The 20988-nt window shown below is 41.3% G+C and overlaps 1 protein-coding gene and 1 long non-coding RNA gene across 6 annotated transcripts in view; one reads left to right on the forward strand and one right to left on the reverse strand.

The window, feature by feature from the left end:
* LOC121813843 overlaps positions 1 to 4217 on the reverse strand; it is a 10915-nt gene extending 6698 nt beyond the window's left edge. The window contains exons 1-2 of one of the 2 annotated variants that reach the window (XR_006053921.1): positions 3967 to 4212; positions 3199 to 3287 (exon numbers count right to left, since the gene is read on the reverse strand). This is a non-coding gene — a long non-coding RNA (uncharacterized LOC121813843). Of the gene's footprint in view, positions 1 to 3198 lie in introns of both variants that reach the window. The other variant, XR_006053920.1, reaches the window with a different exon arrangement.
* The window catches only part of LOC102307584 (ubiquitin carboxyl-terminal hydrolase 15), a 34476-nt gene extending 13679 nt beyond the window's left edge, over positions 1 to 20797 (forward strand). For 2 of the 4 annotated variants that reach the window (XM_042217763.1, XM_042217769.1), the window contains 17 exons: positions 1429 to 1490; positions 4759 to 4848; positions 8955 to 9102; positions 9253 to 9426; positions 10507 to 10665; positions 10795 to 11019; positions 11130 to 11213; positions 12085 to 12179; positions 12405 to 12593; positions 12711 to 12829; positions 12961 to 13242; positions 13420 to 13490; positions 14811 to 14926; positions 15013 to 15162; positions 15990 to 16093; positions 16666 to 16754; positions 18159 to 20797. In XM_042217763.1, coding sequence (XP_042073697.1) covers positions 1429 to 1490; positions 4759 to 4848; positions 8955 to 9102; positions 9253 to 9426; positions 10507 to 10665; positions 10795 to 11019; positions 11130 to 11213; positions 12085 to 12179; positions 12405 to 12593; positions 12711 to 12829; positions 12961 to 13242; positions 13420 to 13490; positions 14811 to 14926; positions 15013 to 15162; positions 15990 to 16093; positions 16666 to 16754; positions 18159 to 18494 — 2493 coding nt within the window. In that variant the 3' untranslated portion in view covers positions 18495 to 20797. The other 2 variants (XM_042217766.1, XM_042217774.1) reach the window with 2 other exon arrangements.
* The last annotated feature ends 191 nt before the right edge of the window (positions 20798 to 20988 follow it).

Raw genomic sequence — 20988 nt, forward strand, 5'->3', positions numbered from 1 at the left:
TGTCGACTATTAAAATCGTCGACGACTAATTTAATAGTCGACGCATCGTTTGAAGCTTTGTAAGATCACAAAGGACGCAGGAATGAGTAGTAGGATTTAAGAGTGTAATAACGGACTGAAACAGAAGATGGCAGCACTGCATGTACAAGGATGCCAGCTGCCGTTAAACCCCGAAGAAGAAGAAGCTGTGTCCCAGAATTCATAGCGCAGCCCAGCGCAGTTGTCAACAATGGCGGCAGCTAGTTAGTTTTAACTTTACTCTTATTATTCTTTCTGGGTCACAAAATAAACGTTTAACATATTTTCAGGCGAGAATGTAGCTGTGTAAACCTCAAATATCTGCTCAGTTTATCAAGACACCACATATTTTCAAAAGCGCTCCGACGTTTTCGGAGACGTCTGTTACCCACTAGCTCGATAGCTAGCCGGGGGCAAGGCTACTAGAGCCGTGAGAACACCGGACTCCCGGCAAATCGTTTTCAAACCCACCGCCGTCTTTCGCTACTCAGGTTAAACATGATATAGAGTCACTTAGATAACTTAAAATGTTATTGTTTGGCTTTTTTCAGTATTTTATTTGTTCCTGAGTAAATCGGTTTGGCTGAGATTAAAGTTATAGTTTTTACACAGCTGAATAAACGTCAAGCAGACAGCTGATTATCAGAAGTGTGAGATGCTGGAGAATATACTCCGGTGTCCTGTTATATTTTAGATAGCAAGGAGTTTATTAAACTTCACCGAAACAATCTGCAAATTTCATTAAAATTTAATAAACTATCATCTTGTCTTTATTTTTAGTTAGCACAAACACTTAAAGCTGTAAGCTAATGATAGTTATATAAGAGCAGATGCTGCTGGTGCAATAAGCTGTACGTTTTACGTCCAATGGATGATGATCTGATTAGTCGACTAATCGCAAAAATAATCGGTGACTAGTCGACTATCAAAATAATCGTTTGTGGCAGCCCTACTAAGGACCCCAAAGCGCTTCACACTACATTCAGTCATTACACATTCGCACACTGGTGATGGCAAGCTACATTGTAGCCACAGCTGCCCTGGGGCGCACTGACAGAGGCGAGGCTGCCGGACACTGGGCCACCGGGCCCTCTGACCACCACCAGTAGGCAAACATGGGGTTAGTATCTTGCCCAAGGATATTTGGCATGCAGCCAGGAGGCAGCCTGGGATCGAACCACTGACCTTCTGTTATGGCTGACCTGCTCTGCCACCTGAGCTACAGCCACTCCGAATGACGCTAAAGGGATTTGTGTGAGATCAAATCGGGGATCTTTGACTTGTTGGGAAGACAAATTCAGATAAAGCAAGCCAATAACACTTGGACACAGAGTAGAATTTCAAATGTCTGGTGTGTTTAAAGTAGTGGAAGCAGATGGATCCCTCTTTTCTTTCTGCCTTCTCCCGCAGGTTCTCGTAATAGAGCAGAAGAGCGAGGATGGCACATGGCCCCGAGGCTCCACGGCACCCAAGTGAGTGAATGACACACTGCCTGGCTTACATTTCTTTGGCTCTAATGAGTTGTACCACAGTAATGGAATCAGATTCCTACTTTGTACTCTAACAATACTGTCACTTTACTAAAAGCTACACGTAAGCAAAGTATTATTGAATGACAGATAACTTGTATGTAGTCAGTTTGAAGAAAAACAGTAATGTGATGTGACACCACATCAGATTTCCTGCTGTGGGGATCTCTCCCATCGATCTTGCCATTATCTTCCTCTCTGGAAAACATGCAGAATTAAAAGTGTATTGGTTTTAAAGTTTCCCTGCCACATCACTGCAGCGCTGCATCATTGTCAAAGATTTCCGCCCCTTGTGACTTTGCCTGAGTTTCCTTCTTTTTTTGCTCGACCTTTTGTTGCTGACATATAGGGATGGGTATCGTTTAGGTTTTATCCGATACCGGTGCCAAATCGGTACTTTTGAAACGGTGCCGGTGCTCAAACGGTGCTCAAACCGGTGCTTAAAGAATGGAGAACACAAAATTGGTCCAAAAACCTCTCATGTTCAGCTGTTTTTTGTAAAAAGATAACAATGTTAGCCTTTTCTGCAGCTATGGGGCATATATGGTATCACTCTTGGCTGGAAGCAGTGCTTAAACAATGGAAAAAACACAAACTTTTCCAAAAACCTCTCATGTTTAGCTGTTTTCCACTTTTTCTTTGGTCATTTTAGCCTTTTTGGCCAGGGTGAAGGGAGTATCTGCCATCAAACAAGAAGACAGCCGCATGTAGCTATGATGATGTTTGCTAGTTCACCTTACTGCATTAATGTAATAACGTGGTTAGCCTACTCAACGTAAATTACACACGAACAACATTAAGCTACTCACGCAGAGAAGAACGGCTGCTGCTGCATCATCATCCGTCATCATTTCTGCTACACTGGCAGGGCTAGGGGCCAGGACTCTCCTCTTCGGTTTTTGGGGATGTTGCTAACTCCGGGTCCGATAACAGGCACCACACCCGCAGTAGATGCGCTCGGTGTGAGGTCTCGCAGCAAGCTATCAAATACGCGCATTTCTTGGCTTTTAAAAAAAACGCTATGCGTCGCCAGGTGTTTCATCGGATTCGAGGTGTTACCTCCTTTGACAGTATCACAGTATCAGCTTAAAGCACTTGTTGCAGGCTGCTGAGTTTGCATATTTTGCTGTGAAGTACAGCCAGACTTTTGACCGCTTCGCCTTGGACATTTTTAATCTGTAGCTTATGGAATCAGAACGATGCCACCTTGAAACGAAACCGAAAAATATTGAAACCGAAAAAAAATATTGTAACTGAAATAAATGTACTGAAAAATCTTGTATTGAAACCGAAAAAAAAATTGATAGTGAAAAACAATTAATTGAAACTGTAATTTTTTTGTTTTCGCTTACAATTTTTTTTTTTTCGGTTTCAATCCATTTTTCGGTTTCAACCATTTTTCAGTTTCACTCTGCTGGCACCATGTTTCGGTTTCAAACCATTTCGGATTGCTCCTGTAATCACAAACAGAACAGAATCATCACAAGCTGAAATATAAAGTTTATCTCAAATCTGAAATAGAGCTGATCCTTCTGTCCTCACACACTCGGAATCTGAAGTTGTTCAGTCCTACAGTTCTGCCAACAGCTGTTTATTTTTTAGTTGTTTTAAAGGCCTTATATACTAACACATTTTCTAATATCATGTTTACCTTTGAGTTGTTGATGCTTTATAAATGGACATCTGCAAAGATGAGATGATGGAGCAGGTTTCAGTCGAGGTTCAGTCTGCTGCTGCATCCTGGTCACAACATACAGAGGTGTTATCAGCTCAGTATTGAACAAGAAATATTAATGTTTCAAATTATTTGTCCTAAAGGATGCAAGCTGTACAGAGTACTGAACATGTGACTTTGTGAACATAATTCATTAAAAATAATTTGGACAGTTTTTAACCTGAATATTTGTAACAAACTAAAAAAAAAAAAGCTAAAAAAATAATCAGAGGAAAAATGTAACATTTTAACTTAAGCTGACAAGCGGAAGTAGTTGGTTTCAGTACATAAGTATCGGGCTTTGCTATTTAATCCGTAGCTATTGACTAATGAGGGGTTACTGAAGTGCCAGGTTTTTAAAATTGGCGTTAATGTCGTTCCACAAGTGGAAAGCGACAGAAAACATGCTGCTGTTTGCACATATTTAATAATCAGCTCTGCAGAGTCCAGCCTGTTGCTCTTACAGTATAATACTCATAATAAAAGTACAGTAACCGTGGTTAGTCACTGAGCAGCCCGGTGCGTTCCTCTTGATTTCTTTAGTCAGGGTAAATTCATTCACCTGCACGGGTTAGCTAAACGAACTTTACAAAACAAGTTTCCCCAACAGCCGAGTGCTCATCTTAGCTAGCTAGGTCCTTAGCTGGCTAGGTAGCTAGCTAAGGACCTAAATTACGGATTAGTTTACAAACACATTTAACTTACCAAAAATAATGCGGTGGGGCCTCAGGTCCTCCTGTCCGGTAGTCCAATTTACTGAAGAACACCTCAGGCTGTCACTTTGAAATAGTCTGTAATGTAAACCTGGACCTCTCAGCATCTGCCATTTCCGAACAGACACGTGCAACTTTGTCCGTGACCGCAGCCGCGTCGTAAGTGTTTTCTCCAGTCATTGGTCAGCATTATAATATATGCAAATACATGCGGGTCGGAATCCCCGCCCCCCAGCGCGCCCCCTGACGCCAAACCAGTGCCAGCAGAGTGAAACTGAAATATGGATTGAAACTGAAAACAAAAATTGTAAGCGAAAACAAAAAAATTGCAGTTTCAATTAATTGTTTTTCACTATCAATTTTTTTTCCGGTTTCAATACAAGATTTTTTAGTACATTTATTTCAGTTACAATATTTTTTTTTCGGTTTCGTTTCAAGGTGGCATCGTTCTGATTCCATAGTAGCTCTGCTCCAAAAGAACGTACATACCTGGACACGTCTACTATCCTCGGAAACGTAAAATGATTGGCTAGAAGTGTATCATAGCTCAGGAAAAAAAAAGCACCGAAATAAAGCACCGAAATGTGCGCTGCTTTTCGGTCTGGTTACTACCGTTTATGTCAGAACCGGTGCCATCATGGCACCGGACACCGGTACCCATCCCTACTGACATATCACTCCGTTTATTTTGTTTCATCGCTGTTTAATTTGATCGGCACTCAGCTTTCTGGAACAGCTCCTTATTTTCCACTCTAATTCATGATCTATTCTTTATCTTTTGAAGGTCATCTGGTGCTTCCAATCTCTCTGCTTTGCCAAAGATCTCGCCTTCATCTCTCACAAACAATCATAACAGCAGCTTCAACAGCAGGAAGTAAGGCATAGTTGTGGGTTGAATAGCAGAGGGGTGGGTTTGGATGGGAACAGCCAGAGATGGAGCCTGATGTGCAGCCTGGAGTTCAGGACAGAACTTCACGCTGAAGTCGCCAGAATGCTGGAAGGAATTGGCTTAAAAATTTGTTGCTTTTAACTTATGTAAACTTTTTCTTGACTCTTTTATCAGTTCTGTTTAGACTCATTCCATAATTCCATTACTGAAGCTGTTTGTAGCTTCTCACTATGAAATTCATCTAACTCTGTTTTGTACAGGTCTATCTCTGGTTGTAATTTGGGTGTTCTAAATCTCCTGATGATGCATTTTCAGCTGTAAGAGCTGATAGAAAAGAGGGGGGAAGGGCGCTTGCGTTGGACTGATCTCTTAAAATTTCTTCAGTGACAGTAGACTCCCTTTCTATTAACAACAAAGCCTCTGGGTGCCTTACTCAGCTTCTGATTATATTACTCAAATTTGCAAATCTATTTTCCAATTGATGATGGCACTGGCTAGCTGTGGTTGCATGATTTGGGCTAATGTGGTGGTTATTTCATCTAGCAACATTCCACGAGGTTTTGCTTCTGTATGTTATTTGATTTAACACCAGACTACATCTAAATATGTCTTTCAGGAAAATTAAAAACTTAAACCTTGAACATTTGTTTAAATACAACACGACAGCATGCTGTCAGTCAGTTACTTTCAAGTTCATGTTCCTAGTAGATTAGCTGGTAATGTCAGAGGATTTTTCTCCTGTTCCCGCATAATGTACAAGACCATAAAGTTTCCAGTAGGAATAACTGACTCTAGGGTTCAGTGATTGATAAGATTTATAAATCTGTAATGCAGACTAGACCTCCTATTTTAAATGTCTTTCTAATACCTGCAGCCTCTTTGTGGCTGATAGTCCTGAGGGGAGTCTGCATGTGGCCTCTTATTAAAACTATGCCCATATCCACAAACTTCACAGAGACTTGGACAGAATCTTTGCATTTGTTTGCTAAAACTGACATGACTGCTCATTTCATCAGTCTTCATTTCCTGAAGCATAGACCGCAGTTGCCAAAAACTGTCTGACTCATCAGGCAATTGAATTTGGGTGGAATCTGCTTTTTCATAACTTTGGATCTTCCTTTCTGCATTTAGTTAAAAAAAAAAATCAAAATAATAAATAAAATAAGTCAGCTTGCAATGCCATTGTAGCTAACCTGGGAAATGGCGCCAGAAATACTACTATGTTAAGCTGATTATGCTACAGCTACAGGGTACTACTGCCTGGTGGCTGTAGAATAATTAGCACTCCACCCTCCACATGCCAGGAGCATTGTCTTGTCATACCCATTCAAGCCAACCTGTAACTGAATGATTAGCTGTGCTAATGTTAGCCAAACAGAGCAGTTTCTTACATTTAGACTAGCCTTGTACCCTAAATTTAAATTCCAGCATACACTGCCCTCCTAAGGCTTTTTTTGTGTGTGTAATGCTCTGCAATCTGTGACGGCAGTTTAACAGAAAGCAGTTTCTGTGCTTTTGACACAATGGAAAATTATAGTCTTGTTTTCTTTGTGTCCCAGTGTAAAATGCAACTTGGTTAACAAGTGAATGCATTACTCTCCAAAAAGAAATTCAGTTTATGCCCAGTCATGCAGCTCTACTGCTAGCCTACGTGTTGAGAATATTGAACTCTTGCCTAAATATATTGTTTGTTGTGTATTGTTTGACCCAGAGGCTCTCTCAGCCATGTCCAAAAGATACACATACACTCTGTGGGTGGAGCTTACTGCCTTTGCTGTCCAGTGGACACTGTTCACTGTTCCCTCCCTTCATGTAATGCGTGTGATTTACTGCATGCTGGAGTGTGTGTGTGTGTGTGTGTGTGCCTGCGCGTGGTAGATAATAGACATTGTGCATCACATTTCTCAGTACTGTTGAAATGCAGAAATGGTAGTCACAGGCTTGGCCACCTTAAAAATCAATATTGACAAAGGATGAAGGTGTTAAAATCAACTGAGCCTTTTTTTGAATTCGTAAAAGTATCACAATAAAATACTTTCTCAGACATTTTTTCAGCTCGCACGTCTGACTTGTACTTGAAGCATAGTTGCACATTTTTGCCACAGCCGATGCATCTTTTTCTGCACAGTCGATGGATTGTTGAATGCACAGAGTGGGTGACTTGGGGAAATTGGATCTTTACTCTCAGCAGCTCTCCTGTCCCTGATTCACTCTGGTAGCAGCGCTGTCATTTTTTTTCTCTCTGAATTATACATAGGGATTTTTTTTTTTTTAATTTTTCCCCTTTCATATGAAGTGTTCCCATATTACATAACCCTTGTCTTTTTGATTCTGTGGTTTCGGCCTGGTCGGTTTAGCCTCAGCAAGTGATGCTCTGCAACTGCATTAAGTGTCACCGTCCTGCGAGGTAGCGTCCCCTGATTCTGGCAGCCAGTCTCTGCTCCTCTCACACACTCACTCTCTCCCTCTGTGTCTTTTGATCCCTTTACCTCTCCTTTCCTCCGAGCTCATTGCGATGCACATGTTCTGCAGTCTGAGTGACCTTCAGAATACGTTTCATCTGTTCCCACTTCTCACCTTCTCATCGCCTGCCTGTACACACATACTGCCCCTGATGATTAAAAAAAACACTTCTTTCTCTGGGTTGGAGTTTATTTATTTAGATCATCCCCTTTCAAACCTCTCATGGAGACAGCCATGACATATTAAAGAGGATGAAAGAAGGGTGTGTCAAAGTGTGATTTACTTAGTCCAGAGTGTCAGAGGTTGTGTTTTACCAGCAAAAGAAGGAAAAAAAGAGCAGGAATTTGTGCTAGTGTGCAGAGTTTAGTGAGAACAGTGATATATGCATGCTAGTGTGAGAAAATGGGATAAATTACGTGCTGGCATGATTGTGTTAATGTGTCTTTGTATGTATGTCTCGACTCCTCTCTGTAAATGTGAGTTGGTCCTGTGAATACTGCAGCCTCAGCTGGATGCAGTGGATCAGCTGCTTCCTCCATCCCCATCTCATTTCTCTTCTGTCATCCTCTCCCCCCTTGTACTGTCCGCCCCTCCCCCCCATTCTCTTTGCTTCTCCCGCCCTCCCTCTTTCTCTGTGCACCTCTACCTCCAGCAGCAGCAGTCTTGAGCATCCTTGCTGCTGCTGCTGTTGCTGCTGCTATAAATATCTGCTGGTAGCCGTAGAGCAGCAGAGAGCAGCAGGCAGGCCAGAGGGAGGAGCAGAGGACAGGACGGCATAGGACGGGGGGGGGAAACGAATTGAAGCAGAGAGGATAACGAGATGACAGGCGATTGAGCCCGAACAAGAAGACTGGGAGAAATGAGGAGAGGGGAGCTGACCAGTTAACTCTAAGACAGACCAGAATGTGTGCTTTCGTGTGCACTGAATTGTACAGTTTTAAAGGTTGGCCTGTGCTGGACTTGGAATCAGATTCAGGCCTAAACTTCACCTGGACTATTCAAACTGCTTCTGGAGCTGGATTGGCTTGAGCTGAGTTAAGACTAAGACTCAACAGTCAAAACTGGAGCCGGACCGTCCTTTCTGATCTCAGATACCCAAACTTTTCATACAAGGGACCCAAGAAAACCCCATCGAAGCTGCTGGCTGTCTAGTTTTGTGCGGACATGCAGGCCATCAAGGGCCGGGGTGGGGCTGAGATGTCATGCTCCTGTGTTGCTGGTGGTGCCTGAGGCCTGAGGCGGTGGAGCTGGATGGCAGGAGGGTGGACCACCGAGTGTTGAACTGCGAGGCAACTGCCTCCACCGCCATCGCAGCAGTTTCCCTTGACCAGTGGGAGCCAGAAACGGCCAACACTGCTTTATCGAGCTCCCAGAGGTCTGCTGATTGCTGCAGCTGGGCAAGCCTATCTTAAGGCTCTTAATAATTGTTTAGGAAGCTGTAAAGAGAGGGGATGAAATAGTGAAGCTGTGTACCTTCTAGTCTTTGTAAAGTTTTGTTTGTTAAAAACTTTAATTTGATTTAGTGTAGATGTTGTCTGTTAGTATTAGATTTCTCTGTTCGTCAGTGTTCATGACTTTCCACAAACGACCCTGTTTAATCTCTCAATGTCTGTATGTTGATTGTACAGTGTGAAGAATTCGAGCTATAGTCTACCATCCTACCACCCTTACAGCAACAGTTATGACTACTCGGACCAGAGCAGGCAGAGCGAGCGCTCAGGCTTGTGTGGACTCTCAAACCTGGGCAACACCTGTTTCATGAACTCTGCTGTGCAGGTAATCTTTTCGTGGAGCTCTTTAGAGTCTGGAACTATGCTAATTAGCACGCCAATGTTTACTCAAAATTCTACAGAGAAAACTTCAAAAAAAAAAAAAAAAATCCAGTTAATTTGAAAGATATTTTTCTCTCCTGTTTTTGCGTTTTAGTGTTTAAGCAATACCCCTCCGCTGACGGAGTACTTCCTCAAAGACAAGTACACAGATGAGCTGAATGAGGACAATCCACTGGGCATGAAGGGGGAGATTGCCAAAGCCTACGCGGAGCTTATTAAACAGCTGTGGTCAGGCAAATACAGCTACGTCACCCCAAGGCCTTTCAAGGTAATTCCTTGGAAAAAATATATTAAATGTGTGAAGGAACCTTCATCTTTGAATCTTCACATGTGTTAAAAAACTATTTTTGATCAATGTTGGACAGATGAAGACTTGCATCAATCTGTAGGAGCTAATAATCTCATGATGGCACTCCCCAATGAAATACATAAACAGACATGGACATTGTATGGCCGCCGGCCACATCCAGTTTTTCTCCTTGGCTCTGGATGAGAGCTGCAACACAACAGAGTTATTATGTTTGTAAGTGAGATAACGAAAGACTTTGAGCTGGCAGCAGTGCACTCAGTGAAAGAGACAGACAGGGAGGGATTTGTTCACTGTCGAAATTTGACAAGGACAAATGTCAGATTTAAGTTAAAGTGATTGAAAGTGGTACTTCTGCATTGTGTTAAACACCAGGAGCTGTCGTGTAAGCCAGTGCTGAAAATGAACCATGTTGTTGTTAATTAAAATAGTTTTCTAGTATAAACAGTTTTAATAACTTCATCAGAGTCGCAGACTTTCTACAGATAAGGAGACATGCTCAAAGATGTAAGTTCTCTTTGAATTGAAGTTTATCGAAATTGAAATTTGACGAAGTTTAACATCCAGGTACAGCTCCTCAGTTAGTCACATTTAGACCTCATATACACTAACCGTGACTTTAATGCACTTGTTCAGGCCCAAAACAGACTAGATTTTTCTCACTCAGATGAAGTAATTAATCTACAAGCAAAATAGAAACAGCACTTTGTATGAAGTTAAAGATTTTGAAATTGCTTCTGGGAATGTTGATTTAATAGTGATAAAATGTTGGTGTTTTTAACTATGCCTTTTTCATATTTTTATTAGCTAATTGCAACAGCTAGTCTTAATCTTATTTCTGAGCGTATAAAGGTTAAAACCATTTCAGTTTAAGACCTATGGGCTACAGAATAGAGAACATGGACATCTTATATTATTTTGAAAGAAACCGCTTACTCAGTGTGATGTATTATGATGAGGCCGACATGATTTTGCTCCTCTACCCATGTGTTTTTTCCAAAAAGTATGTTTGTTTTTTTTCTCCCCTCCCCACTCATCCAGACCCAGGTGGGCCGCTTTGCTCCCCAGTTCTCGGGCTACCAGCAGCAGGACTCTCATGAGCTTCTGGCTTTCCTTTTGGATGGCCTACATGAGGACTTGAACCGCATCAGAAAGAAGCCCTACATTCAGCTCAAGGATGCAAATGGTCGGCCTGATAAGGTGAGACCAGCGGCTCATGAATGGATTGATAAAAGTAAAAAAAGAAAAAAAAGATTTCTTTTATTTATTTAGTTACATTTTATTAAATTTTTGTGTATACCTGTTTTTTGTTTTTGTTTTTTATGCCAGGTTGTGGCAGAGGAGGCGTGGGAGAACCACATTAAGAGAAATGACTCCATTATTGTGGACATCTTCCACGGTCTTTTCAAGTCGACTCTGGTGTGTCCTGTGTGCTCGAAGGTCTCTGTGACCTTTGATCCTTTCTGCTACTTGACCCTGCCACTGCCCATGAAGAAGGAACGGACACTAGAAGTTTATTTAGTCAGACTGGACCCTCTGGCCAAACCCACACAGGTAACAAGCTGAGCACAGAGAGGAAAAAAAATGACTACTGTAAGCAGTATCATGCCATATCATGTATGAACAGCAGGCAGTAATCATGTTTTTGTTTTTTTTCCCCTCAGTACAAACTAACTGTGCCGAAAGTGGGCTACATTTCTGACCTGTGTACCTCCCTGTCCAACCTGTCAGGCGTGCCTGCTGAAAAGGTAGAATATTTAGCATCAGCCTGCGCAGGAATCCTGCCTCTGTTATCATGTTGTAATGCTGACATCTACTTTTTAATAGACGTTGTCCTCTGAGCTACAGAAGCTAGTGAGGGGAAATGTTGCATATTTTTCAGATAAAGGGAGAGGTGAGGAACAGGGACACAAAGGATAACTAGAGACCAAGGGAACTGGAATTCAATATGTATGAACCTGCTATTATGCTGTTACACTACATGTTGCACAGACAGAATAGCAAAGCTGCCACACTAATCAGTGTGGTCGTTTATTTTCTTGTAGGTCTGTTTTAGGTTATTCATTTTTTTCTCTACACGACTTCTCTCTGTGTGGTTCGTCAAGGTCACAAAGTGAGATAACACGCAAGGGAAATGAGTCAAAATGAGTCAAAAATCACATTGTATTTCCTCCATATAGGCTTAATTAAGCCTGGTCTTTCAGATCCGGGTTGCGTTTACAGCAGTGTATCCTACTGTCACTCAAAGCCTGCGCCATCCTGAAGTACTAGTAAAACAAACCCCAGAAACAGGGCTTTGGAAGTATCCCTAGTTCCTGCAGTGCAGATACAAAAGAAAGGTGCTTTTTTTATTTTATTTTTTTTTATTTTTATTTTTTTCTTGCAGAGGTTAAGAGGACTATGAAAGAATTTAAACTATGAAAAAGATCATTTCAAATACAGGCTGGTTAATTAAGTTCTAAAAAGTTTTTTCTCATGAATTGAAGTTATGTTGCCCGTCATCTTAAGCTCGTTTTACCAATCTACTAAATGGCTTTTTAAGATGTGTTGGCAGATTAATTTAATTGCTGGCCATAATTAGGATTCTCAGCACTGACTCTCCCGTCTCTTATCCTTCAGATGATTGTAACTGACATCTATAACCACCGTTTCCACCGGATCTTCGCCACCAATGAAAACCTCAGCAGCATTATGGAGAGAGATGATATTTATGTGTGAGTGTCAGATATGAGCAGCTGACAGACAACACGTCTGCAGATTATGTAGATATAACAAACTGCAGGCATGTGCCATTTTCAAAAACGTAGTTTTTTGTTGTTGTTTTTTTTTTTTCGTTTTTGTTTTTTACACTAGGATGCTGAGTTTCACTTTTCATTGGTTTGTCGACATCTTGCTTAACCAGCGTGACTCTAAAGGATTCACCACATGTCTCTCTGCAGCTTTGAGGTGGCGGTGAACAGAGTGGAGGACACAGACCACGTAGTGATCCCAGTGCACTTGAGAGAAAAGTACAAGCAGTCAGGATATAACCACACGAGCACGCCGCTGTTTGGACAACCCTTCCTCATCGCCGTCCCCAGAACCCTCAGTGAAGACAAGCTCTACAACATGCTGCTCCAGCGCCTCTGGTAAGTCAGCAAAAATCGACAGGCTCTTTTTGCAGATAATCAACGCTGTGTCGTTTAGAAATAGAAAATAAAAACAAAAACTTGTGCTTGGAATAAAAAGTGGTTTTGTGTTTGCAGTCGGTTTGTGCGATCTTCTGTAGAGGAAGAAGAGGACGACTGTGAAGAGACACAGCCATCTAAACAACACACTGTTAATGGTAATGCCACTAATGGACTGTTGGAGGAGGGGTCACCGAGTAAGTGCACCAACACAGTTTTCTTGTAAAGTTCTGACCTTTTGAAATGCTTTTTTTTTTTTTTTTCTTTTTTTTTTAAAAAAGTGTGCTGCTTAGTGTTTGCTGTTAAAAACTCTACTGCCGTCTTTCAGGTGAGATGGAGACCGATGAGCAGGACGACGAGTCCAGCCAGGATCAGGAGCTGCCCTCTGAAAACGACAACAGCCAGTCGGAGGACTCTGTCGGTGGGGACAATGAGCTTGAGAACGGTGTGGTCGGCCCACAGAATTCCACCAGAGGCCAGCAGACGTCCGGACACAGCAGGAAGAGACTTTTTACATTCCAGTTCAATAACATGGGAAAAACGGACTTCTCACTCATCAAGGAGGACACCAGGCAGATCCGCTTTGACGAGGGACACCTCCGACTTAGTGGTAGGAAGCGGGCTTTACTGTTTTTTTTTTTAGCATCATTGAAATGGGAAATAGAAAAGTTTTTTTTTTTTTTTTGGTTTTCCTCGATCATGTAATCACAGCATTAATCAATAAATGAAGTCATTTTAACTGCTGTAAATATTACAGCATATTTACATTCTGCCCATCTTTTTACAGACCGCTCTTATCTCTCCTTGGACTGGGAACCAGAAATCAAGAAGAAGTATTTTGACGAGACTGTTGTTGAGGTAAAACTGATGTCGGGAGCTGCGACATTGTCTGTTTTCACGGTGTAACTGTTGTAGTGCAGCTCGATCACATTTTTAGCAAGACGCTGAGCAGTGTGGAACATAATCATGTAGTGATAACTGCACAGAGAAGAGCAGCAGGAAACCGAGGTGACTATTCCAAATGTCTTCTAATCAAGAGCCCACAGGTTTGAAACTCTAGATCTACTCACTAGATGATGCCGTGAATAAGCTCATCTAAGTGTTAAAGTAATCTGTAAATATTACCTCTTACTCCACGCATTTTAATCTGAAGGAAAGGAACTGAGTAGGGATGGCTACGATAACTTTGTATTAAACAGTGCCAGGGCTAAATTTATTTAACGGTAATTATGTAATGGTATGGACAAGCTCCAGCGCCATCATTTCTGCTCTTGCTGCTGGAGAAATTGAAATGGTCTATTTTCTACTTGTTACTCCAGAATCAATCTGGAAAACTATTGGCCAGTGTTTTGGGGCTCACAGTGTAACTGGTGAACACCTGGTCCAAACCATTCTCTCCTGTTCACTAGTTAATGTTTTTAAATGCAGATTTTATTTATTTATTTTATTTGCTTTTCAGGTTGCATTTGGGTACATTCAATCTCTGATTCTGCGTTTACTTACTGTTTACCAATCAAACCCTCCTTATATGCTCCTGTCTAAAGAACTTGGACTACAAACTGAAACCAAACTGTTTTCACTGCCAGAAAGAGTCTTATTGTCTGTATGGAGTTAACCTATACTACTAGTAATGATAGTAGAAAGGACACTTCACCAGTCTGTGATGGCACTTTCATGTAAGGGTTCAAACATAACCAATGTGTCTTAACTTTGCACAGTTTTCACAGCTTTTGACAGCCTAGCTTGCAGTTCATCTCTAGTTGCTCCACATATGTGATGCAACCAAGAGTCTACAGATTTACAAGTTGTTTTTGTTGTTGTAATTGTGCTATGTAATTGTAATGTGTTTTAGGATTATGATGATTAGGATTATTAGATAATGGTGTGAAACACTGTTTATAACAGTTTAATTTATATTACATGTACATTAATTCTTTTTGGTTTTTCTCTTAAAACCTATTATAATATTAATTAATATTATAGTTGAAGTACCTTAAGCAGTACTGTTGAGATTAACAGTTGAGGTCTTGACAACACTTATCTCTAACTGTACTTTTAAACGGCTTCTTTCAAAGTTAAATGTTCTCTTTTGCCACAGATTTTAATTCATGTCATTTCAGACAACTAATTCAGAACTGTTTTACTCTAACAACTATATGCTCGTGTCTCTGGGAGCAGGACTGTGACAAGCACGAGAGCATGGAGTACAAACCTCAAAAAAAGGCTTTCTTCAAGCTGAAGGACTGCATCGAACTGTTCACCACAAAGGAAAAACTGGGGGCAGAGGACCCTTGGTGAGAAGCAGTGAAAACAATTCAAAACACTAGTTGTTGATGTCTGGCTGGTTACAGCACCTAAAAGGTGATGTATCTTCTCACAGGTACTGTCCCAACTGTAAGCAGCACCAGCAGGCCACAAAGAAGCTGGACCTGTGGTCTCTGCCACCAGTGCTGGTGGTCCATCTTAAACGCTTCTCATACAGTCGCTACATGAGGGATAAACTGGACTCGCTTGTTGACTTCCCGCTCAGGTAGGCGCGCGCACGCACGCACGCACGCACGCACACACACACACACACACACACACACACATTCACAGGGCACTGCCTTTTTAGCAGTTTATCCAGTGTATATCCTGCTCATTCTTTTCAAAATCTACAGTGTGTGTGTATGTGAACACTCACAATATACCCTTGATGAGTTAATGACAAGCTGCTTTGTTGTTGTGTGATAGATGATTGGGGTTGCTGCATAATTTTTTTTATGTAATGTATTGTAGTCAACTCAAAGTATTTTTTTTGAGGGAGGAAAAAACCCAACAGCAAATGATTGTTTCCCAAAAAGGTAGGACAAACATGGCATGTGCTCAAGGACATCAGTGTTGACACAAGTTGTGTGTATTTCTGCTGTAAGGCAAACAGGTGAATTGTGAGTCTGTCTTTTGACGCTTCAGCTTTCAGTTATTAAAGCGCATAATTTAAATGTTTAATTTGTTGTTTTTCTGAATAAATTTTGCTACACTTTGATTTGTGAGTATTATATTGTGATCGCTATAATACACAAGATGTGAAAATTGGTATCTGAAAATTTAAATAAGTCATATTTTATGAACTTTCCAAAAAACCTTCAAATTATTTTCATTATTTTGTTTTTAGATGGTTTTTTTGCATATTTAAATCAGTCAGATTTCAATGTTGGTCTGAAACATGTCGGTGTGATAAATATGGGAAAAGCGTAAGAAGAAATGCAGGGTCTGATCCTGATTTACAACACTGTACATGCTACATGTTTCTACCTTCATCACAAACACACCACGCTGAACGTGTGCAATGACGGCTTGTTTCGTGTTTGTTCCCAGAGATCTGGACATGTCTGAATTCCTGATCAACCCCAATGCCGGGCCCTGTCGCTACGACCTCATTGCTGTGTCCAATCACTATGGTGGGATGGGAGGGGGCCACTGTAAGACTCAAACTCATGCAACCATGTATCTTTTTTCTTTTTTTCCTTTTTTTTAAATTAGGATTTATAATGTTCCCGGATTTAATTTCAACCCCATGAAAGGTCACTGGTAGAAAGAAGAATGTTCTTGTGGCCTCTGAGTAACCAGACAGTTTAAATCTGGCTTGTTGTGAATCTGTAAACTGTAGAATCTCTTTATTAGTTAGTAATGCTGTTAGAAGTCGCAAATTGCTTTTATAACATAAGAGCCAAGCAGTGGGAGTATATAAAATGACACACAGAAAGGGAAACATGGTGAAACGGGGCTCTAACTAATGGAAATTTTCATGACTACAGGATTTCCAACAGAAAAATAAATGTAATCAGAGCGGTAACTCTTTTTGTTAAAATCGATACGTCTCCCACACAGTTTTTGGCATTGCCACGTTTCTACTCTTCAAATCAAAGCTTCGATTTGGTGCATAAACTCTTACAAATTTCCTTTTGAATGACTAGATGATTAATCATTGAGTAATTTCTGCTCTAATTGCTGTGTTTTCCTGTCTTTTAATCTTGTGTTTGTTACTTTTCAGATACTGGTTATGCTAAAAACAAAGACGATGGAAAGTGGTACAACTTTGATGACAGCAGCGTGTCTCCTGCCAGCGAAGATCAAATAGTGGTGAGTGTCCTCATTTGTAAAAGCCACAGACAGCAGGTCCTACTGCATTTTTATTAAAGGCAGACTTGCTGGGCAAATAAAATGAATTATGTCATCAGAGTAATGCACGTATGTGCACTGTAATGAGGATGAGTTATGTAGTTGTCACACGGCCTGAGTTCTCCAAGGCATCAAACTGTGCTGAGACCCCAAAAGGTTGATTCTGTTCATCTGGACGTAACATTTTCAGTGGTTTCTCCCACTGAAATGCTACGTCCAGATGAACAGAATCAACCTTTTGGGATTTACTTACCTGGATGATTGAGCATGCATCATGACAACTGTGCTGAGATTTCCCAAAAAGTAAGTGTGGGTGTGTGGTACAGAGAGCTCTCTGTTCTGTGGTGGGGAGGATGATTGAAGCCAGACAGGTAAACCCTCACGGAGATGTTTTCGTGCATAGAGAGCGTTTATAAAGGCTTTCACATCTTGGAGGCAAACTGAACTTCAGATGTTCTGGAGGAGATTTAGCGAGCTCATTAAAAAACATCGAGAATGTACAGTTGTTCTAATTGTTGTTGTGTTTTGTTTTGGGGTTTTTTTTTTTAATAGGACTGAATGTAATATTAGGGACTACTTTCAGTAACAGATTAATACCATGGGTTTAAATGAAAGATTGCTGTTGTCTGCTGATTTGTGGACTACTGTTCTGCAGACACATTTGACCATGGTCAGTGGTGATGGTGTTAACTTATCAGCCAAGGCTGTTTGGCATGTTCATTTGACAAACTGCACGAGTGTTCACACAGCTACATGCGACAGCTACAGAATAAAATCACTTCTCAGGCATCTGCTAGTGCCGCTAAGTGCATGTGCATGCCACGTTGTTGGCCATATTATTAAATTAAAAATATTGAACATGTAAAACACGGCCACACTGATAAAGATGTGGCACAGCAGATGGTTACATGTATTCAAAGCACACACTTAATAATGGAAACTATATGACTTAGTACAATGTAAAATGGCGAATCCCGTTAAAGGAAAAAAATCCAGACCCTGTACAGCTGTGATGATGCAGAGACAAAAGCAGTTTTATACTAGTCTGTAAGGACTGTGACCTGCTGTTCAAGTGAGCCTCAAGTGGTCAATAAAGGGAACTGCATTTATCTGCACTAAGCATTATCTTCATTTTTTAGACCTGGATGCTTCCATTGAAAAGAGATTTGGTGGTCTAGTGAATATTTATACAGCCCGCTTTTCCAGTTTATAAAAATCTTTAGTGACTGCATTTCTCATTGTTTCTCAAAGGAAAACAAAAAGGAAAAGTTGGTAAAAGTCCGTTTTCTAAGGTGAGCCTGACTCCATCATGTCAGTGTAGCTGAGTGACGCTGTTTCCTGTTTTGTTTCCGTCTCTCTCTGTAGTCCAAAGCAGCCTATGTGCTGTTCTACCAGCGCCAGGACACAGTGAAAGGCACCGGCTACTTTGCTCTCGACCGAGAGGAGGAGGAAGAGGAGGAGGAAGATGAAGAAGAGGAAGGGGAGGATGAGGAGAACGAGGGCGAGGAGAGGAGGGAGAGAAAAACCGCCTTGTCCGCTCAGGGAGGCTTGTCTGCTGCCGCTGCCGCCGCTGTTCAAAGCGACGACGAGGACCCTAATGAGAACCAGTGCAGGAAGAACGACGAAGAGCAGGAAGACGAGGAGGAAGAGGAGGCGGCGGAACAGGCGCCCAATCGAGACGTCGCCATGAAAACCAACTGAGGGAATCGAGGACATGAATATATATAGAGAGAATGGGATCTTTCCATCCAAAGCCATACGGACACACGGCGTGACAGCGGGCGCCACTGGTCCCACCCAGCGGCTCGGACTTAGCTGCTCGACAGGAAGAACCACTGCGGAGACATCAGCTGTTGGGTCAGGGGGCTACAGGGGTACGCAACTCTTAAGAAATCAGGGCCCTCCTCTGTGGTTGGATCACTGTGTGTGTTTGTGTGTGTGTGCGTGTGTGGCCACGTTGTTTGTTTAGAATTTGCTCACTTGCTCTCTGAGAAGAGTCACTAAACAGCCGGGATCTTTGTTTTTTTTTTTTTTTTTTTTTTACAGCTTTGAATCTCAGTTTTATTATTATTTTTTTTAAAGTACATATCTTTAAGAGGAATGCATTTTTGGCATATCATTTTAGCATCATCGTTTAGATTTTGTAAATATTTTAAACACTGAATTGTACCGAGTTTTCATGATGCGCTGAAACATTTTTGAACTTGCACAATCACCAACCATCCGCCCCGCTTTTCTTTCCTTTTTTTAAAATTTTAAATGTATCGATGCCAGACATACTGCAACTTTGTGTCAGTTTTCTCACATACAGAGCTTAGGAAGCTGCCTTTAGAAAGCCAGTGCTGAGACGCCACTACACTAAGAAATAATGTTGAGAACTGACAGTCGTTGCTGTGTGGGTTTTTTTCTTTTTTTAAATAGCCATCCAGCCGAGCTAGCTCTGTCATGCTGCTGCGATCTTAGATTTTTACACATGATTAACATACTGGCATGAGCCTTGGAGAACTTAAGATCCTGCTTTTGCTCTGTCTATAGTCCTCTCTGTTTATAATTCTTCAGTAAAGCAGGACTGAGATATTGCGTGGCTAACTTTACAAAGAAACCACACTGCATCTCTCCATATTTTAAATATTAGGAAATGCTCTTTTAGAAGTTTATATCCGGAAGTCAAACCTATATGTAGTGAAGTGGTGTTTAAGGAGTTAGCAGAGATTCTTTACTCCTCTTCACCCGCTCCTGAAGTTGTACTTCATTAGATGGTATTTAAAGCTTTATTGTGGCTACGTTCTTAAGATTTTAGGCACTTTGAGATTAGGGACATCGGTGATTTCATTGTCTCTTGTTTGAATCGCCTCGGCCTTAACTCTTAATCTCAGACCAGTCGCCTTTTCTTTGCACACGGCCGTCACACCATCTCTCGATATTACGCGAGCACTCGTCTATGAATGTCCATGTTACTTGCTTGATATCTCCCAGCCACGTCACACCAGTTTCTTTTAACCCACAAGAGGGCCAGAATGTATGCTGAATGAACCAGACCACATGTATGTGACTGATGCCTTTTAAGTCATCCTTTCTTTCTTTCACTTCTCCCCATGGCCCTTTCGAGTTTGAAAGGTGATGGAAATGGGTGTTCTTTGCATTTTATATTACCTGTATGAATTTCATGGGTATTAGCTGAATGCGTCCCTTTTTTGTGGTCCTGAGCTTTGAGGAGGAGAGAGGGAGACAAAACTTAAAAAAAACAAAAACAAAAAAACATTTTGGGGTGAGTGTGCCTAAAAGGCCTTTCAGCTTCTCGGGATCATGATACAGTGAAAATATTTTGTGGCACATCGTTGGCAGGATATTCCTCCATCGACGTAACTCGCGGTAAAACTCTATTCTCCATGGTGGAGTGCGATGTTTTCTTTTCTACCTGCTCTTTCCATTGTAAACAGCATTAGCGGATCTGTTGTTGCCTCAGAATATTAGATGTGTAACATGCCTTTAAGAGCATCTCTGTGCTTCGACTTCAGGTGGCTTTACCGCCTCAGTGCTGCCTTGCTTTTTGGGCAACTCACCCCATCCTGAGTGAGATGTGATTGCTACTATAGGCTTATACAATACTGTACATAAGAGTTCACTCTGTGAGTGCACATTTGATAAAATTTATTTATTTATATGTAAGCATTTAATAATAAACAATATATTTAAAACCTTGGCAAGACGTGAAATGTCAGGGGTAACGTGGCTCGAGTCCACACATACACACTAGTTTGCAGAGTCTTGCCTGTGCTCTCGTCAGGGAGGGAATATTTTTTAAACAAAGGATGATTCTGTTTTGGGACTTTTTTTGTAAAGATAATCCAGACATCCTTGCATGATGATGTATGGGGTGAGGGTGTGGGTGAGGGTGGGGGTGGGGAGTTACCAGGTTTGGCTGCACTTGAGTTCACTTGGGTTTACATTTGAAATGTGCATGTGTATTTATACACAATCTTCAATAAAGTTGTGTAAAGCTTCCTGTGCTTCGGCCTGGTGGTTCACTTTCTTGACCAGCTTCCATAGCTGCCCCACATCTTTGACTGTATTATTTTATAAATAAGAACAATAATAAAATACAAATCTGTTTGTATCCTTTGCGTAACATAGTTGTCAAATTACCAGATACTTCAGATTCTGGACTGAAATGTATAAAATAACAGGTTTATTT

Source organism: Haplochromis burtoni, unplaced genomic scaffold (genome assembly GCF_018398535.1).
Source record: "Haplochromis burtoni strain Fernald_Lab_line unplaced genomic scaffold, NCSU_Asbu1 Contig_14, whole genome shotgun sequence".
Classification (NCBI taxonomy): Eukaryota; Metazoa; Chordata; class Actinopteri; order Cichliformes; family Cichlidae; genus Haplochromis; species Haplochromis burtoni.